The 20,691-nt window shown below is 45.8% G+C and overlaps 4 protein-coding genes across 5 annotated transcripts; 2 read left to right on the top strand and 2 right to left on the bottom strand.

Annotated features, from left to right (window-relative positions):
* Positions 1 to 168: 168 nt before the first annotated feature.
* Positions 169 to 3,017, bottom strand: dnaaf6 (dynein axonemal assembly factor 6). The gene is made up of 6 exons (XM_061839226.1): positions 2,842 to 3,017; positions 2,682 to 2,748; positions 2,510 to 2,615; positions 2,323 to 2,419; positions 1,688 to 1,773; positions 169 to 670 (listed from the first exon to the last, which is right to left on the bottom strand). Exons 1-6 carry the CDS (start codon positions 2,932 to 2,934, stop codon positions 541 to 543), a joined length of 579 nt encoding a protein of 192 aa, XP_061695210.1. The 5' UTR covers positions 2,935 to 3,017; the 3' UTR covers positions 169 to 540.
* A 112-nt stretch (positions 3,018 to 3,129) lies between these two features.
* Positions 3,130 to 4,203, top strand: LOC133510835 (MICOS complex subunit MIC26-like). Its single transcript, XM_061839227.1, has one exon. It carries the CDS (start codon positions 3,281 to 3,283, stop codon positions 3,926 to 3,928), a length of 648 nt encoding a protein of 215 aa, XP_061695211.1. The 5' UTR covers positions 3,130 to 3,280; the 3' UTR covers positions 3,929 to 4,203.
* A 619-nt stretch (positions 4,204 to 4,822) lies between these two features.
* On the bottom strand, positions 4,823 to 8,298 carry eif3f (eukaryotic translation initiation factor 3, subunit F). The gene is made up of 8 exons (XM_061839567.1): positions 8,284 to 8,298; positions 7,937 to 8,075; positions 7,564 to 7,634; positions 7,103 to 7,320; positions 6,939 to 7,030; positions 6,623 to 6,759; positions 5,068 to 5,181; positions 4,823 to 4,976 (listed from the first exon to the last, which is right to left on the bottom strand). Exons 1-8 carry the CDS (start codon positions 8,296 to 8,298, stop codon positions 4,899 to 4,901), a joined length of 864 nt encoding a protein of 287 aa, XP_061695551.1. The 3' UTR covers positions 4,823 to 4,898.
* On the top strand, positions 8,164 to 18,801 carry kcnj9 (potassium inwardly rectifying channel subfamily J member 9). Of its 2 annotated transcripts, none has more exons than XM_061839292.1 (8): positions 8,164 to 8,572; positions 10,189 to 10,569; positions 12,223 to 12,436; positions 13,970 to 14,171; positions 15,313 to 15,505; positions 16,665 to 16,862; positions 17,358 to 17,488; positions 17,555 to 18,801. In XM_061839292.1, exons 2-8 carry the CDS (start codon positions 10,284 to 10,286, stop codon positions 17,846 to 17,848), a joined length of 1,518 nt encoding a protein of 505 aa, XP_061695276.1. In that variant the 5' UTR covers positions 8,164 to 8,572; positions 10,189 to 10,283; the 3' UTR covers positions 17,849 to 18,801. The 2 variants fall into 2 exon arrangements, with proteins under 2 accessions (XP_061695276.1, XP_061695275.1); XM_061839291.1 differs by having other exon boundaries at positions 8,164 to 8,705; positions 17,555 to 18,800.
* Positions 18,802 to 20,691: the final 1,890 nt, after the last annotated feature.

Consider the following 20,691-nt stretch of genomic DNA (forward strand, 5'->3'; position numbering starts at 1 on the left):
GAAAATAGGCAGACTTGTTTTTGAACGTGCACATGCAGAGTAGGCCAAAAGTAGACATGCGTGTAGACATTTTTAATTTTTATTTCACAGGTATCATGAGTAATAATTTGAGGAAAGTAAAGACTGACAGGGATGAAAGAAAATGAGGATTAAAACATGGAAGCGGTGAAGGAAGGACATCAAAAGAGAAGGTAGAGGGAGGTTATATCAGGAAGAAAAGAATAGTGTATATATATTTATATATTTAATATATATACAATGTATATATTTAATATATATTGTATATTTAGTCTTCATTGTACATTATTGAATTAAATATAATGGTTTAAAAAAATAAACCTGAACATTATTGTCTACAAACACAGACATTGAGGAGTAAATTCAAATAGAAAAACATAATTGCAGCTTGGAACAGAGTCACCCAAACTGGGGGGTCAGGGGGCTCAAAATATATGACAGTACTGTATCGGATCGATTTAGTCTACGTCAGTCGGCAGTCAGATAGTTCAGCACCACGCGATCCGTCCGGTCCAGATGTGATCACTGCATGTTGACGGCGTCCAGCGGTCGATTCATCGCCAGCGTCACCTCGAGCTCCTCCCTCTCGCTGAAAAACTGAGCCTTGCCCTCCTGGTGGTGGACTGGGTGCGGGAGGTGAAGGCCCAGTCTACTGTAACGTAAAGACACAAGTTGAGCACGTTAACAACCTGAAAACCAGAAGACCAAAAGCTGAGGGTGTGTTGCCACGTCAGCCCCGTTTACCCAAAATGCTGCGCCCCGTTCATTTCTTCATTTCGGCCACTTCCAGTTCTGCTTCCTCTTGTCTCTTCAGTGGCACCGTCCCGAATCCGTACATCACGGCCGGCCTCACCACCGTTTTATAAACTTTGCCCTTCATCCTAGCGAATACTCTTCTGTCACATAGAACACCAGACAGCTTTCGCCAGCTGTTCCAACCTGCTTGGACCTGTTTCTTCACTTCCTTACCACACTCTCCATTGCTTTGTACTGTTGACCCCAAGTATTTGAGGTCGTCCACCCTCGCTATCTCCGTTTTACTTCGGCTAATCTTCATTCCTCTCCTTTCCAGTGTGTGCCTCCATCTTTCTAATTGTTCCTTCGCCTGCTCCCTGCTTTCACTGCATATCACAATATCTATCATATGGGAACATCATGGTCCAAGGGGATTCCAGTCTGACCTCATCTATCAGCCTATCCGTTATTACATCCAACAGGAAGGGGCTCAGCGCGGATCCCTGATGCACTCCCATTAAATTCTTCTGTCGCACCTCCATACATACATGTACTATTCTAACCTATTTCTCCACCACGCCGGACTTCCGCATGCAGTACCACAGTTCCTCTCTTGGTACTTTGTCACAGGCTTTCTCTAGATCCAAAAAGACACAACGTAGCTCCTTCTGACCTTCTCTGTACTTTTCCACGAGCATCCTCAAGGCAAATAACGCATCTGTGGTAGTACTCTTTCTAGGCATGAAACCATACTGTTGCTCGCAGATACTTACTTCTGACCTGAGTCTCGCCTCCACTACTCTTTCCCATAACTTCATCGTGTGGCTCATCATCTTTATTCCGCTATAGTTTCCACAGATCTGAACATCGCCTTTGTAGGGTTAGGGTCAGAGGTGTGTCATGAGTACTGTAAGAAAAAGGTCACGTTTCTTACTATTTCGGTGTCCGCAGGTCAAGGAACTTCTCCTTCACGTCCAGCGTCACGTCTGACAGTTTGCTGTCCGGGAGTTTGATTTTCACCTAATTGTAGAAATGCACACCATCAACATTTTAATTATTTTGTTTTTGAGCCATAACGGCGTCTAAACTTTCATAGTCTCTCGTGACCATCCTGTCGAGTCACTAAATTCAGAAAAAGTTGCTCTCAGATAGAGATTGACTTGCTTGTGGAATTTCACACTTGATGGGTGGGGCCCAATTTTCCATGCATCCATCCATTTTCTTGGCCGCTTATCCTCACAAGGGACTCGGGGAGTGCTGGAGCCTATCCCAGCTGTCAACGGGCAGGAGGCGGGGTACACCTTGAACTGGTTGCCGGCCAATCGTCACAAAGAGACAAGCAGTCGCACTCACAATCACACCTCGGGGCAATTTAGAGCGTCCAATTAATGTTGCATGTTTTCGGGGATGTGGGAGGAAGCTGGAATGCTCGGAGAAAACCCACGCAGGCACGGGGAGAACACGCAAACTCCACACAGGTGGGTCCGGGATTGAACCTGGGACCTCAGAACTGTGAGGCCAACGCTTTACCACCGGGCCACCCCAATTTTTCATATTATAGTTTATTACCAGCATCCCTTCACAGCACATGGAGGATGGATCCTTTCTGCTTAGGCCCAAAAAGAGATCCTCTGTGCAAACACTTTGCTTGAGGATGATTTCATATCTGTACACAAAAACACACGTCTTGCAGTTTGACTCCTGTGACCTCCCAAAAATAGAATATGTTGAATATGTTTTGCTATTGGGGACGTACTCGGGCTGCGGCCTCGGGTCGATGACATCATCATACTGTGGGCCTTCGGGCACCTCCTCCTCGCTCCACACGTCTTTGCTGTTCTTCTTCTCGTATGGCGAAGACTCTAAAACAGAAAGTATTGTAAGCATTATTATTATTATTATTTTTATGTTTTTTAGTATAACTTTACCTTCTTTCTCTTTTTTGGCCGGGGGGCCTATGTGTCCCGGGCCCATCTTGGCATAAGGAGACACATCCTTGAGAGATTTTGAGTGAGAAAAGTTATAATAGGAATCAAAAGGAAGGGGAAAAAAACAGCGTAATATGTAATAAATAATATATATTCTCACTTGATAATCATCATCGTCATCATCTTGTTGAGTGGAAAGCAAGGCGGACAGCGCCTGGATGTTCTGCAAAGATGAAACTTGATGATACTCCATTTTCCCTCCAAATGAAATAAATATAAATCGACTATTCCCCTTTTTGAAAGTACAACTCCTGTCGTCCCACTGTTGTTTCTTAGATACACCGTTGTCAAGGTAACCCGCAACGTCACAGGAACGCGCGGGACGAAACGTCCAGTCGTCACGTGACGTTTTAAAGCGACACCCCATAATACGGCGGACGGGGGGGGGATTCGTAATCCACCGACGAAAAACTTTTATTTAGTGAAGGAAACAAAGTGATAAGGATAGAAACGGTTTCATGGATGAAATACACACAAAAAAGGAAATGAGTTTGCTATAGCTGATCTAAGGGGATTTGCACGTTTCGCCTTGAGGAAGAATGTCCCTCCTGTGTCGCCGTATTGGCCACGCATGGGTACCAGGGATCATGTTGAAGGTGACAGGTAGACTCATGGCCGGAGCCTTCACTTTGTGGCCGGCCACCGTCTACGCTGCGGCGGGGGACGGGAAGAAGCCTGCGCCCGCCAAGATGAGCCGGGACGATCTGTCGCTGTACACCGCGCCGCGACAAGAGAAAGCCCCGTCCGCGGAGCCCAAAGCCGGGCAGCTGGAGCAGAGTGTCGCCACCCTGCGGAAGCTCGCGGAGCCGTACACGGCTTGGTGCCGGACCACTTACGGTCGCATCGAACCCAAAGTCCAAAGCGCGGTGCGGGTGGGGTGCGACACGTTGACGTTCCTCAAAAATCCGCCGGGAGACTTCTACGCGCGTGCCGGGATCATCGGGTTGACCGGCGTGCTGGGGCTGCTCCTGGCCAGGCGCTCGCGGGTCAAGAGGTTCATCTACCCGGCGGGCCTGATGGCCACCAGCGGCGCCCTCTACTACCCGGATAAGGCGGCGACCATCGCCAGGTCCGCCGGGGACACCCTGTACGAAGGCGCCGTGCACGGCTACGCCGCCATGGAGAAGATCGTGAAGCCGCAAAGCAAGAAGGCCGAGCCGGGGGGCAACTCTCAAGTGAAACGCTGAGGGGGTCGCCGCACCAGCAGCTTTTAAGAACGAACCGTGTGCTCTTTGTTCATGCCTACTTTTTGTATCAAGATAACTCAGGCTGGACTATCAGAATGTATATTTATGCAGAAAATAAAAATTCAAAACTATTTCCAGACAGTAGTGTGTCGATAAAATCTTTCATTTACCACTATAAGTTATTATTACTTTGCAACTGTCCCCCCTCCCTACCGAATTTTCATTCTTATTCATTTCTATCTTAGTGTTATAATACATACTACTGATTTTATTGCAGTCCCAACAAAAAACAAGTATTCTTTGTGTAGTTTTGCACTGTATATTTTTTCAAATGGAATGATTATATATGCAGCACGGTGGACCAGCTGGTAAAGCGTTGGCCTCACAGTCCTAAGGACCCTGGTTCGATCCCCCCTGTGTGGAGTTTGCATGTTCTCCCTGTGCCTGCGTGGGTTTCCTCCCACATCCCAAAAAAACATGCAACATTAACTGGACACTCTAAATTGCTTCTAGGTGTGATTGTGAGTGCGGCTGTTCGTCCTGATGTGCCCTGCGATTGGCTGGCCCAGATAGGCTCCAGCACTACCCTCAACCCTCATGAGGATAAGCAGCAAAGAAAATGGATGGATGATTATATACGGCAACTAAATGTGTGTTGTGATAGCATCAAACTGATTTCCACAAACAATCCCGCATAGGTTCATAAGAAAATTCTGCAAACATGAAATTATGAGTCTTAAGTGGGGGGGGGGGGGGGGGGGACATTATTGAGTTAATATTATATAAATTCCGACCATGACTACATTACTACCGCTGTTAAGAGTTCTCACAACATGGCTACGCCACACCAGGTATCAAACGTGCATTAAAAGAATTTCAAAAGGACGACGAGAATGCACTGCAGGAATATTTTGCTTTTATTCATCTGAGAAAAGGAAATAATTGCGCATAAAAATTAAATAGTGGCGCCTCACAGCAGCACCAGCTTCTCATTGAGGGCGATCTGTGCTTGGGTGAGGTTGGACAGGTAGGTCACCATCAGGAGGTCCTGCGGTGAAACATTTGAAATAGCATTACTCGAGTTGTTGACTAATTGTGCAAAAGAAATCTTAATCCATAAAACGTGAAGCCAAACATACATTGATGTTCGAGTTGATCATGTTTTCAAAGTCCTCTGTCGGGATGGTGGGCACCTTGTTGACCAAGTCCATCAGGAAGCGGCCCACGCTGTTGTCCGCCGTCACCTTGCCAGACTGAGACAGATCAAGGTGTCGCTTTAATGTCCATCCTTGTTGTTGTGTTTTACCTTTGGATCTAAATCAGTGAAATGGATCCCGAGATATAAAGCAGTGCCCTGAATTACCTCTTTTTCGAGATACAAGCAGTCACTTGACCAACTCAGTGTGTTTTTTGAGGGATTTGGAACAGATCAATTGGATTCCAATTCATTTCAATGGGGAAAGATGATTTGAGATACAAACATTGTAACGGAATGAATTTACCGGATAACTCGGACCTTGAGGCGCCACGGTTTTGCTTTTCTTAGTACCCATTGTTTGCTCGCTACTTTAAAAGATGAATTATTGGATGCATTGATCGCACTACAAAACGGAGATTCCCTCCTCACTACACATTTGAACAGCAGTACAAAAGGGTGAATTTAAAGTAAAGTGGATGGGGAGCGATTCTTATTCAAAGTCAACTTTCCAAGAGAACATGAGATAGACAATAGATAATAATTTTGTTTTTCCCACTGGACTGCAAAACTACAATACAACTCTTTTTTTTTTTTTTTGGTTAGTACTCTTTTTGTGAATATTGGCCTGCTTATAAGCGTCTTACGGCCTTTTCATTGTGGTATTCCATTGTGTGGCTTATGGTTGAAAAAGGGGTCTGACGCTTCAGGTATTGTTTACCTTTAGCTGGGCATTCAGCTAATTTACTGTGGTATCCTCCACACTTGTTACATATTTTTATGGAGGTCTTTGGGCTATCAATATGCCTACTAGCACCCGCAGTTTGTGGTGGATAACGTGAACCTCGTGGCTGTCGCTAGCCATAGCCTTTAGCTGCACTTTTGCTAACTCATGGGAGCGGGCTATCCCAATCGCTTTTTTCGAGCGTGAGTGCCGGCCCCTTGCTGAGTAACTTTTCGCACACTCTACGAGTTGGTAGCGAAAATTATGCGGTCTCTGACCATCTCATTGCTGTTTGTGTAGTTAGTCTTTTACCAAGAGCTTGAGTTCTGTCACAAGTGCTCACATGACTCACAGTTATCTAGCAAATATGGGGGGAATTTTTCATTAAAAGTTTTTAGCAACTTATCGTCATCTCACCTCCCTAGCTCACTTCCTTATCGTCCTGTCTCGTCGCGCCCCGCCGACGTCGACACAGTCAGAATCTCACCACAATTTCTATATACGAGAAGTACTACGAAACGATACGTGTTCGAGTTTCACATGCGGCTTCTTTCTGTATTCCTCACTCCAGCTCAATCCCCTCTGGTTAAGGTGTTCCTTTATCAAAGGACTTTCAAGATAAAAGATCAAACGATAACCTCAGCTAAAACATTACAGTATACACTTATCGCTTCCTAGCCATGATATGTAGACACGATCTTGCCGTCCAAAATGGCGTCGTAAACAAAAACATGTGGTCGGGGTGATGTCAATGAAAAGGTCTCCCGAGACTCACCAGCACGTCCTCAATGTAAGACAGCACGGTCGCCAGCATGTCCTGAACGCGGGATGCCGAGCCGGCCACCTGGGAGAGGTCGGACGTCAGGCCCTTTGTGCGACTAGAGGTGATGCGGGTTCTTTGCAGGAGATCCACTTTAAAAGAGAACGGAAAAAGAACACAGTGAAATATTTCAAGTAGTCATTTTTTTTTTTAAATTCCCAAACAAAAGATCTCTGTGAATGAATAAAATGCCTCGTCATTTCCAGAATCAGAGAAAATCAAGCGCACTTGATGGGAATATTCAAATTCTATACATCTTTGCTTTCCTTACCGCCTATCCTCTCCGTGTCATAGTAGATGTATTTGACCGTGAGCGGAGTGAACATCACACCGACCGTCTTCCCGGGCACACCCATTTGCGCGCTGCGTGCGAGGTGGAATGTCAGCGTGTGGTCATTCACACAAACGAGCGGCGAAAGAGGCGGACAGACTTACCTGACGTAGGCGCGGATGTTCATTTTGCCGCTTTGGAGGGCCGTGTCAGCTGTCAGGTGGATGGGGTTGGTGGCCTCCCGGCTGTAGTACTCGTGGATGAGCACCGAGTGCTCCGTGATGTCGAAACCTGTGGCGTACCAGCCGATGATGACCTCTGTGGGCGACACCCGCTTGTGGAGCTCGTACATGTTCTTAGCGAACTCCATGTCCACGGCGACCTGATGACAGAGCACCGCTGTCATACGACCATCATCAAGCAAAACTAAAATAACTAAAAGATATACACTAAAATAAACAATACATATAACCCCCTAGTTTATGGGAAAGCAAAAGTTTCAAATTAAGATGAAAAAATTTCACCTACACCCAACTGGTACACACCAATTTCTTTGTTGGGTATTGTACAGCTAATCCTAAACTATAGTGACAATAATGAAAAGTAGAAAGATGTAACAAAGCACCTCATCTTCAGACTCGTTGTGGGGCACCGAGAAGCAGTTGGTCACTTCTATCGAGTGCTTGTCGATGGTACCTCAAAGGGGAAAAGACGTTACATGAATAAGTAAACATTTGGGCTAATTATTGTTAGCCAAAGTACAGAGAGCTCACACGACTTTACAAAGGAACCAGTAATCGTACAGTATACATTAAGCAACAAATATGACACTATTTACCCGAGTAAATGACAGAAATATTAAACAAATGATGTAACTAGGATGCAACAGCTGCCGGCTAATCAACTAAGGTAGCACGCGTTAGCAACAGACACGATAACACCCTTTAGCACGCGACGAAGAACTAAAATTATCTTTTTAGCAATAAATGTCTTCTTACCAAGTAAGGTGCCAATGACGCGACTCGCTCCCTCATTTCGTCGCTCGTAAGAGTCGCAAATGGACGCGAGGACGACGGGATGAACCTTCACGACGGGCCGAACACCGACATGTTGCGGGAGAAAAAGGAACGGAAATGACTACTTCGTCCCTCGTTTGGGTTAACTGATTAGCATTTCAGCCACGTTAGTGCTATACCGCCAACCCCTGCTTCGGAGTATGTATTACATGAGGAAATATGTCCTATTAATTAGAACATGCATTTTATTTTTGTATAGCAATCGAAATGTACATTGTAATTATTTGATGTCTTGCATTTAGTTTCTGTTTTGTATTTTATTAGCTTACAGTGGTGTACCTCATATCTTGTGAATGTGAATGCAACGCAATTTTTTTTTTACTTCACAGAGCCTAAATAGTTGAATGTTGAACGTGTGAAGTGGTTAAATGTATGTATTGATGCAAAAAATAAATCGCCATTTAAGTAAAATATACCAAGAGGCAAAACTGCGAGAGGGGCTGGGCTGACACCTGCCCGCCTCCCTCGCATCCACGCACGGCTGAAAGCTCTTCCACCGAGCGGCCACGACGAGACGCTGGCCTCCAAAAGGCGGACGTGGATGGTCCATTTTCGGCGGTGAGAGCTCATCTTTTGTCCCCCCCTTAATCCTGGAGGAATCGCCGGATCGATGCCGAAAATGGACCAGCGCGTCCAACCACCGTTCCACACGACGAACGTGTTCTTCTTCAAATGATGCTAAACTCACCAGGTTAGCGCTTTCGTTATTTGAATCCACAACCCCCGAGCTGGCCAAATTCGTATCATTGCTTAAATATGTAAACTCCGTTCACAAATTGTAGCCAATTTGTGGTGGTGCGTCATTGTGATTGCCTCCATCAGTCTTACAAAGGACGCACACTGACATGAATCATTTGGATTGTGCAAATAGACTATCATTGCTACTACTAATAACCAGTACTATTAGTTTTTTTAAACAGCAGGTCACACCGCCTGCATTATGTAACACACCTGAGTGGGCCTGCACATTTGAAAATAGCACACGCGCACGTATGGCATACACGCACGCGCGAACACACAACACAGACACACGTACCGGTGTATGAAACGTCCAAAATTGCACTAACACAATCCGTGCTGCAAATGCAAGTGGGCCCTCCAAATGTAAATTATTTATGATTCTGAAGGGGGGGGGGGGGGTGGATATGCCTCAAAAGTCAACCAAAGCTTGAAAACTAACATCACACGTGATCACAGTAAATCACGTTAGACTTTAGCGGAATTGTATGACATCCCATCTTGCTTATGTTCATATTGCAGACATTTTAGGTTATTTTTCTTGTTGCGTTAAACGTGATAAAGCCAGAAGACCGTTAAAGTTAGCATTTTCAGCTTTGTATGTCTTAACCGTGTCATCAAAACAATTATTCGGCTTTGACTGGTCTGCACTCACCTGAGCTGTTTTCCATCCATCCATCCATCCATCCATCTTCTACCGCTTCTCCGGGTCGGGTCGCGGGGGAAGTAGCTTCAGCAGGGATACCCAGACTTCCCTTTCCCCAGCCACTTCTTCCAGCTCTTCTGGAGGGATCCCGGGGCGTTCCCAATCCAGTCAAGAGACATAGTCTCTCCAGCGTGGCCTGGGTCGTCCCCGGGGTCTCTTTCCAGTGGCACATGCCCGGAACACCTCACCAGGGAGGCGTCCGGATCAGATGCCCCAGCCACCTCACCTGGCTCCTCTCAACGCGGAGGAGCAGCGGCTCGACGCCGAGCCCCTACCGGATGACCGAGCTTCTCACTCTGTCTCTAAGGGAGAGCCCGGACACCCTGCGGAGGAAACTCATTTCGGCCGCTTGCATCCAGGAGCTTGTTCTTTTGGTCACAACGCAGAGCTCGTGCCCATACGTGAGGGGAGGAACGTAGATTGACTGGTAAATTGAGAGCTCAGCCTTTCAACGTAGCTCCCTCTTTACCACAACGGACCGATACAAAGTCCGCGTCACTGCAGACGCTGCACCGATCTGTCTGTCGGTCTTCCCTCACTCATGAACAAGACCCCAAGATACTGAAACTCGTCCACTTGGGGCAGGATCTCATCCTCTCCACCCTTTTCCGACTGAGGACCGTGGTTCTCAGATTTCCATATTTTGTATATGTTATTTGTGTTGAGATGAATGCATCAATCACTAGCAGAACAAAAGCCTGACTTGTATGTTTTCCTTCTCCTGTTTCAGCAAACAAATGCTAGGACGACCAACATCCAGTGGACAGAGTGCGCCATAGTGAGATTTCAATAACTCCTTCACACACACACATAGACACACGAGCCATGGCTGTGGAGAACTCAGTCCTGCCTCCGCGCCCGGACTCGCTCTCGCTTCCCGTGGACCGCAAGCCAGAAGGGGATCAGGAGGCGGTAGCCGAGGCCCCGGTGCCACCTTCCGACAGCTGTGGGGTCTTCAACGTGTCCGAGGAGCTGGGCCACGTCGTCACCACGGAGGCGGCTAAGGTGAAGCGGTCGTTCCAGTCCAAGATGGCCGAGCGAGAGGCCACGGCCAATCAGACCAGGAAAAAAATCCAGGGGCCTGAGAAGGAGAGAGGGCGATTTGGGTGGGGTGAGTGACCTTCATGATTTTTAGTAGGGCTCTGTCCCAGTGCAGTTAAAATATCAGTGTTTTGTGTTTTACTGAGAATCATCAAAATGGCCACCGTGCTAATCCCACACCAAATAGCCAAAACTGAAATTCCTGCTGATTAAGCAATCTTTTCCAAATCAGAGCCACGGTTCTTTCATGTTGCTTTGAATCCGAAATGTAGGCGACGCGATTGTTTTATGGACCCTGAAGTCATGCTCATCAGACCGATACGTCATCAAAAGGTGACAAACGCCTCAGTTGTTCCACAAAACAGGCAAGTGCCGAAAGCAATGGTAGATGAAGGAGCCCAAAACAGTGAGTGGTGAAAAGAAGATGCTTTAAAACTGATCAATATAGAACTGGTCAGTATTTCGAGGGACCAAAAAAACCCTTGAAATTGCCCAAACGTGAGATCTCGATGTGGGACCGTATTTACTTATGCGAACAAACGTTGCCTCGTGCCTGTGCGAATCGCAACGTGAGCCGGGTTTGTGTGCACGTGCGCGTCGAATCACAGACTAATTTGGCCACGTTAGAAGTCGCAGGTGCTTTTTTAAAAAAATGTGAATGACTACATAAAAAGATCATATTTAACAAAATAATCTGAATTAGGGCATCGTGCCCTGTAAGTGTGAACAAAGCCGAAGACAAATTAGTATTTGAAGGACTCGTGGAAATGACCAAAAATAACCCCAAAATGGCTACTTCAAAGCAAAACGGCAGACTTCCCGTGTCTTTTTAAAATTAGCTGCTTGACACTTTTTTTTTTTTTTTTTTTTTTTTTAGACTGCTCGAGATAGACGTGCCAACTGAATTTCATGTTACTTAGTTCTGGTTCTGATTTTATGGCGCTTACCAGGGTGAGTTGTTAGCGGTTCTTGCTTATTGGCAGTTCATCAACAGTCTTGTCTTGTAACATACATAGTTTCAAATACTTAATTATTGTACTTGGGTAGAATTTTCACGTGTATGTACACAAATAACCTTTTGTGATTCGTATTTCTGACAACTTTCACTTCATTCCACTACAATGGATACTTTTTCCTCTGATACCTTTACCCTAATCACATTTGTTAGTACAAAACAAAATCCAAAGAAATAGTTTGACGTAATGTCTTGATCACAGAGCGTAAAGTGGACGAATACGTAGTCTGCTTGTACTTATGAGGATACCAGTATGTGGCGGTCATGAAAATGAGACGCTAGCGTTGCGAGATCGCAAGGCTAGCTTGATCACCAGGCTAGCTTGATCGTCAAGCTAGCTTGTCTCATTATCTTACACACACATCTTTAAACAAAAGTCAGATTTTGAATAAAATAATAATTCTACAAAGTTACTTTCAATTCTACCAGTTATTTAATTTTAAAATACTTGTAGTCTTACTCAAGTATACCTTTCAGGTACTTGATAAGACATCTGTTGAACTTACGCTTTTCAAATTTGGTAGCTAGTTTCTAATTCGTTTTTGAAGATCCCCCTAGGACCTAAAAAGGCCACGTCGAACAAAAACTGCCAGACTTTCTGTCTTTTTCTGGTCGTAGCTTCTTGAGATTTTTTTTTTTTTTGGGGGGGGGGGGATTTCATGTTGCTAAACGAAAGTGACTTTAGGGGCTTGTTGTTGTCCGTACCAGCTCGCGCACGCCGCAAGAGGCAGCGCTACGTGGAAAAGAACGGCCGCTGCAACGTGCAGCACGGCAACATGCGGGAGACGTACCGCTACCTGACCGACATCTTCACAACGCTGGTGGACCTCAACTGGCGCTGCTCGCTCTTCGTCTTCGTCATGGCCTACGCCGTCACGTGGCTCTTTTTTGGCGCCATCTGGTACCTCATCGCCTACTGCAGGTGAGTGTCGTCCTCGACTGATTTATTTCATGTGTTTTTCAACTCGCAGCAGTAAAGATGTAAAATTGTTTGATTGTAAAATGGATTTCTATTTTTACATAATTTTTTTTTTTTTTGCACTTCAAATGCTGTGATTGGCTGTAATTCAGATTGCTCAAAATTAGCTACAGGTCACCCACGACCTGAATGTACATTTTACATTTATAATTTAACATTTTACATTTACAATTTTTTTTTGGGTGTGGTATGTTTCAATTTTACATTTAAAATTTGTGTTTTAAACAGTCAATTTAAATGCCAATGCCTAAAATTAAATGTATTTTTATGTTTAAAATGAGTATTTTTGTGGTCAAATTCACATTTTTATTCTTCTAATGACAACTATTTTAACTGTTTTTTTATATGTAACAATTTTATTTAACATATTTTGTAACAATGTAAAAGTTTTACATTTCAAATTAAAATTGTTACATTTGAAATAAGAAATGGTAATGCTTAAAATTATTTGATTAAAATTTAAAATAAAAAAATTATATGTTCATATGCCAGATAAAAGTATTGAAAATTTTTTAAATCAAAATATTTATAAACTCTCCGTGGAACATTCATTCATAATGTAAAACGGCTTAGCATCATAGCAGTGAGCACTATTCCCAATTATTTGAGCATCACATGTAAATATGGTAAACCAGCTCTGTAGTCATAAAAAATGCAATACATAATCTTGAAAGTCATATTACTTTACTCATGACAGCATGCCAACAGCATTTATTATTTATTTTCTGCTGCGTAGCTCAAAATGCTAATAGGCGCACTATTTTGTCTCGAAAACAATTAGGTAATTATTTAGCTTGTATTAACGACGGCGTACGTCGGGCGAAGGCGCTTTCCGCTCGCCTTGCGGCGAATTTATTTTATTGCCAGACACGATTAACGGATCGCCTGATCCGACACTTGGCCGGACATCAATGCAACACGAGTGCATCTTTTGATTAAACGTCCACGGCGGCCGACGACAAGGCCTCGGAGGCGTTTCTGCTGCGAGGGCTAAAAAGGAAAAAAAGGGGATGACAAAGCGGTCGTCGTATTTTGGGGCCATGCCACTTCTTTCCGGATCCGGCCGCTAATTACCCGAGGGGCCCTATTCATAAAATCTTGACCTTATTGTATGAATGGAGGGCCGACGACGGCTGTGGCAGAGAGCTGCTGTTTCTGCACTTTCTTGGCCACCCATTGCTGCTTAAAATAAAGACACGTATGATATAAATTAACGCCACTTGAATGGATTAGCTTCTCTCTGGTTCATCTGAGACGTTAGCTCATGTTTGGACTCGTCTCGCACACTCTCACGAGGGGTGGTGTGGTGGGGTCAATAAAAACGATTGCCCCCTTCGCACTGCCTGTAAAAACAGGCTTTTCACAAATTATAAAGTGGGATACATTGCGGTTATTTGTGTACATACATTAGCAGAAGGCATTTGATGTATTGGATTTGGTCATACCTATAACACGCATTTCGCCATCATCATTAAGGGGCGATCTGGACCACCTGGAGGACGAGACGTGGACACCGTGCGTCAACAACGTCAACGGCTTCATCTCGGCCTTCCTCTTCTCCATCGAGACGGAGACCACCATCGGCTACGGCCACCGCGTCATCACCGACCAGTGTCCCGTGGGGACCATGCTGCTGCTGCTGCAGGCCATCCTGGGTTCCATGGTCAACGCCTTCATGGTGGGCATGTGTGAAATACTTAAAGGTCCACTGTCATCCCTATAAACTTTCTAAAATAGATCTTGAAATGAAAAATACATATAACATTATTCACTTCAATGTCCATACGAAAAAATAAATATGAGCGGAGAGCGCATCTTCCATGCGCAAAGTTGCGGACGCGTCATTCGACATCCAAGTGGTCGCCATATTGGCTGTATCTACTGTCCGTGACGTCACCCCGGACATTCGCCATCGAAAACACGCTTGTGCCACCGACTATGGGACATGGAAGCTCTTTTGAAAGAAGAGAACATCTCACAATCGAGTGAAGTGACCGGGGCAATATTACCCTATTGTTTCGAGGCATATTTAGATGATACGCGGATCACCTCTAACTAACAACAGACTCCTAGACAGTATGTAAGAGCCAGCGCGGCCGAAGCCGTGCTCGTCCGCAATTCATGACGCGGAAGCCGTCCGACGCGCACATAAACACATTTAGCACCCCTGTCGTACATATGCGGATATTTTGTTACATTATGAGACGGATTACGTGGCCCCCCCAAACTGTTATTTTTTTTAGCAGGTGTATACATACCTACCTGTCATTTGGAACCCACAAAGCTCTCGCTCGTCCTTTGCACCCGTCCTATCCATTTTTTACAACGAACCGGGTCTCTTGGAAACTTATGAAGGGTAAATCCATCCTCCCGAGTGTTCGAGTAATAACCAGCAATGCAACGAGCCGGCATTTTGGCTAACACGAAGGAACAACGAGCTATCTTCCCGCAGGTAAAACTAATAGAAAGAAACGAGTCCGCTTGAGCGCGCTACTGCCTCCGTCACTTCCTGTTTCTTGTCGAAAACAAATCCCTCGAGACAATTTTCTTGGCGGGAGTTACAAAAAGTCATATACATCAAAATAATGTTTTGTGGTGAAAAAAACAAATAGGTCCATACTGTCTGCCTTTTTTTTCATTAATATCATACTAAAAATCATCCATTTCATGACACTTGACCTTTAATGCTATACTAATACCTAAACCTAATTAAAAGGGAATCTGCCACGTATTTCACAGCTTTGCGAAATGCACAGGTTCGCCAGGGCTTTTGGTCGGAAGGTCATTTCTGACGCGTTTGTTTTGTGATGTCGGCACAGGTGGGCTGCATGTTCGTGAAAATCTCGCAGCCGAACAAGCGAGCCGAGACGCTGGTGTTCTCCAAGCACGCCGTCATCTCGCTGCGGGACGACAAGCTGTGCCTGATGTTCCGGGTGGGCGACCTGCGCAGCTCGCACATCGTGGGTGCCAACATGCGGGCCAAGCTCATTAAGTCCAAGCAGACACAGGAGGGTGAGACTGCCACCACACTCCCATACGGTCACCAGAAAAATGTAATAACTCATGTAGATTAGCAGATCACTGCATTTTTTTGTTTTTTGGTTGTTGAAATTGGCTTGCTCTGACCAAATCAATCATAGAATCGGAAAATGTTGCCTTTACCCTGGGCCAGCTCCCTGGTCCTCAAAGGTGAATTTGAACACATAGCGTAATTCCCGGCCTTGTTACAAGCCTCACCGAGTACATTTGTAAAGGAAATACCATTTGGTACATAGATACGGGCGGCAAGGTGGATCAGCTAGTAAAGCGTTGGCCTCACAGTTCTGAGGACCCGGGTTCGATCCTGGCCCCGCCTGTGTGGAGTTTGCATGTTCTCCTCGTGCCTGCGTGGGTTTTCTCCGGGCACTCCGGTTTCCTCCCACATCCCAAAAACATGCAACATTCATTGGACACTCTAAATTGCCCCTAGGTGTGATTGCGAGTGCGACTGTTTGTCTCTGTGTGCCCTGCGATTGGCTGGGGACCAGTTCAGGGTCCAGCACTCCCTGCGACCCTTGTGAGGATAAGCGGCAAAGAAAATGGATGGATGGACATACATACGCCACAGCTGTGTAAAAGCCACGTGCCCACATTGAAACCCACATTGAGATAGTTACAAAGAGTTTAACGTTAGCGCCGCGCTAAAGCTAGCACTAACACTCGCGCTCCGCTAATGCCAGCGGTGCGCCAAAGCTAGGTCTAACGCTAGCGCCACACTAACGCTAACAGGGGCAGTTAAAATAAAACTTAGCGGTAAATATCACTGAGACACAGCAACACGCTAGTACAGCGCTAACAGGGCCGGTAAAAGTCACTTCCTCGGCACATATATTCTACCGGTCTCATTCTTACCTTTTCCACCCGAGTGGCCCCTTGCGGACGTAAGGAAAAAATGCACGATTTAGCCGCATCACTGCAAAAACCGCAGGGTTGAAAGCGTCCGAAAAAACGCTACATGTACTGGAAACAGAGCAGCCACGAGAACTCCTACGAAATGAAAAAAAAAATAGATATAATGTAACAAAAGGTTTTAAATATCAGTGCTCGTGATAGCTTTTCGGCCAGCAGAGAAGGTCGACCCCTGGTAAAAGGAAAAGCAGACATTTTTACCTTCCGCGTCTTCTCCTTGAAGGTGAGTTCATCCCCCTGGACCAGACGGACATAAGCGTGGGCTTCGAGACAGGCGACGATCGCCTCTTCCTGGTGTCGCCGCTGGTGATCTCGCACGAGATCGACGCCCGCTCGCCCTTCTGGGACATGTCGCAGGCGCAGTTGGAGAAGGAGGACTTTGAGATCGTGGTCATCCTGGAGGGAATGGTGGAGGCCACGGGTAAGATCGTGAAGGACATTTTAATGTCTTGATTTTGTGAAGAGGCAGTTTGGCACGCGAGTTGTTGATGTGGGGGGACACCGGAGTGCCTGGAGAAATCCACTTTCACTTGTGTATTTAAATGATTGAAATTTAAAGATGCACAGTGGGCGGCATTGCGGCCGTCATATTTCAAAGTGGTATTAAAGCTGCAAAAGATGTGGCCTAAGGAAGCTATTTATCTTATTGCCTTGCGGCAAAATGTCCCCCCAAAGACGACGATAAAAGTTTGGAGCTATTCTTTGACGCAACTGGTGTAAAGATGGATATTGATTTTCCTTGCTCAGCAATTTTCAAGAGCATTTTTTATTTTTTTGGGGGGGTCGTAACTCTGCTGCAGAGAATATTCCGAATAAAGGTGTAGTCATTCATCACGGAATGAGATGCAGAGATTGTTCTTGGCTTACGGCCCGAAGTGGCTGCGAGAAACGCGTGCTGTACTTGTCCTGCGTCCAGGGATGACCTGCCAGGCGCGCAGCTCCTACCTGGCCGAGGAGGTGCAGTGGGGGCACCGCTTCAGTCCCATGATGTCGCTGGCCGAGGGTTTCTTCGACGTCGACTACGGCGCTTTCCATCACACATTTGAGGTAACGGTAACTGAGGTCTCACACGATGTATGGCTAATTGGTAGCTCCTTGCCCCCCCCCCTCCAGGTGGACACACCCTCTTGTTCGGCACGAGAGCTCTCACTGGCCGCCGCCAGGCTGGACGCCCACCTCTACTGGTCCATCTCCAGCCGGCTCGACGAGGAGCCCACCCTGGTCCAGCAAGAGGCCAAGGAGGCGGAGGCACCACCACCACCGCCGCCGCCGCCGCCCGAGGACGCCCCTCCCAACGGCAAAGGGGAGGCCCCCACCTTCATCGTCGGCGAGATGACCGAAGTCAGCGCTCCGTCCTCCGGGGCAGGCGAGCCGAACGGCAGCATCCAGTCGGCGTGTGAGGGCTAGAGGACGGACAGAATGTTTATAAAGACCTTCTGCCATTTTGTTTATATCTCCTCAAGAAGACATTTTCCTCTTTAACTCTTTCTAGGTAGTCTACGTGGACTTGTCTCCTTTTAACCACCCTGGCCTTTATCACCATTTGTGTGATAGTGTAAGATTCGCCTCATTTGTTCACATTTAAATATCATATAAAGACTTTAGGATGTATTTGAACATTATAAGAAGACTGACGCACTACCAACAGGCCTAAATATTAACATTAGCACCTTTGTTAGTGCTAACACAGCATGAGCTAGTCCGCCATTATTAAAGACCACTTAAGTGGGTGATATAGAGTAGCAAGTAGCACGTTATTAGCACTGGTGCAAGTTTCCCTCACGTGAATATAAATTTGGGGCGATTACAGAGGTGCTGTGAGATGCGAGTGACACAAATTAAGAGTGTTTTCCAGATACGAGCCGTCATTGTGATGATTTTGTTTTTGTGTGTGCGTGCGCTTTGAGCCGTGAGCTACAATTTAAGATATGAGCTAAACTGATGGTGGCAAATAGTGAACAATTTTTCCCCCAAAAAAAGAAAGGCTCCGAGTTGTAGGGCCACTGTCACTTGAAATTTACTGTCGACCTACCGTAATTCCCGGCCTACAGAGCGCACCTGGTTATAAGCCTCACCCAGTACATTAGTAAAGGAAATACCATTTGGTACATATATACGCTGCAACTGTGTAAAAGCCGCAAGCGTCCACATTAAAATAAGATATTTACAAAGACGTACACGGAGAGTATAACGCTAGCGCCGCTCTGCTAATGCTAGCGCCGTGCTAACGCTAGCGCCGCACTAACAGGGCTGATTAAAAAAACATACCGGTAAAAATTACTGAGACACCGCAGTAACACGCTAGCGCAGCGCAACAGGGCCGGACCGGTAAGTCACTTCCTCGGCACATATATTCCACCGGTCTCACTTTTACCTTTTCCGCTTGAGTGCCCACTCGCGGCTGTTAGAAAAAATGCACAAATTAGCTGCATCAGCGCATCGTGTGAAAAAAGTCGCGGTTTATAGGGTGGAAATTACGGTAATGACATTCGGGATACGTCATGTTGTATTAGCAAGAGCACAAGTGCTAACTGTCCTGTGTGTGGCGCCATGCCATTAGCGCCCCCTTCCCTTTTCCCTCTCCTCCTGCCCAGAGGGGGCACTGTTTGTTTGAGACATTCCTAACACCGGAACATAGAGCTGAACACACAAGTGGGTCAGGTGTCGTCTCTAGTGCAGGTATTATATTTGTCTTTAGTCTTGGCCGTGGGGGATTTCAGATACTTTGCAGGGGTGCCAAAAGAGTTCATATTAGTGCGAAACGGTGCCCATCGAAACACCGAAATTGTAAAATCCAAACCTGTTATGAGGCATATTGTAATGAAATCAGTGATTCTTCATCCTAAATTATCTCAGTACCCCCTGTCACCACTAGGTGACCTAGCATTACTGCACCTGGGGTCACCAAACTTTTTGAAACTGAGAGCTCCTGCTTGGGCACTGATTTATGCGAAGGGCTACCAGTTTCATACACACTTACATACAAAAATACCTTTAACCACATCAGTAAAAATCAGTGGAAACACTAACATAGAATACATCGACACCATCATATACTTTACAATAATTTGTGATATGATACTGCACAGTACAGTAGAATAATTGACATTACAAGGCCATCTGACACTACATAGTAGATCACCTGACTAGGCAATCTGACTTAATATAAAACTGTATGCAACGGGGGTCGTCTGTCAAACGCTGCAGTAGACCATCAGGCATGACCGTCATTCCATTTTAAATGATATTTAAAATTGGAATTGGGCTGTGACCACCGAAAAGCTCAGATCTGACATCCACCCTTGACCTTAGCCAGCCTATAGCTCGAAGAATTCAAAGCACAAGTCACTTCCTAACTTACTGCTTCCTGCTGCTGTGTATAAACGTGGTGATTTCTACTTGATGCTTTTAATAACGACAGTCCATATCATATACTAATACGTCGCTCAGAATAAAGTATATTCCAGAAAAAAAGGCGCCTTTATTCATACAGCTATCTGTCAGGATGGATGTTGGTGCCAGACGAGAGAAGTCAGCAGGTTGGGTTACTAGGCAGAATCACAGCTGGGTGAGTTCCCCGATTCGGCCGCTAGAGGGGGACAAAAATCCCCAACGCTGCAAGGGGATCGTGGTTGTCACGCCGCCTTATTGGTGCTGTTTTATGAGATGGGGACCTCATCAGCTGTCTCCTAGGCAACCAGGGCTGGGGACGAGAGCGTGTAGCACTGTGTATTCACATGTACTTGTGTGTGCGTGCTTTGAAGTAGACGTCCAAAGGGGCTCACGGACTACGGGGAGGTCAAGTGACGTTTTCCGAGATGTGGCGCCGTTGCTTTTTTTTCCCCCCTAAACCACAGTGACCTTGACATGCAAAGTGACCTTGGCATATAGCCATGAAGAAATGACATTTAAAAAAAGACAATCGGCGTCATCTGTGGCCCAGTCAGTCGCAAAATATAACCAAAACAGTCAATGAGCAGCTAAAGGATCATGTCTGCAATTATAGTGGCTATAAATAGTCTACAAACGTCTGATTTTTGTCATAACACGAGAGAAGGATAAATCATTTCAAAACTCTTTCAAACAAAAATTTGATGTATAATCGGTACACCTCACCTGATAGGAGAGGAAATTCAAAATACCGTAATTCCCGGCCTACAGAGCGCACCTGGTTATAAGCCTCACCCAGTACATTTGTAAAGGAAATACCAATTGGTAGATACAGAGGTGCCCACATTGAAACACGCTAC

This window comes from Syngnathoides biaculeatus, chromosome 13 (assembly GCF_019802595.1).
Source record: "Syngnathoides biaculeatus isolate LvHL_M chromosome 13, ASM1980259v1, whole genome shotgun sequence".
Taxonomy (NCBI): domain Eukaryota; kingdom Metazoa; phylum Chordata; class Actinopteri; order Syngnathiformes; family Syngnathidae; genus Syngnathoides; species Syngnathoides biaculeatus.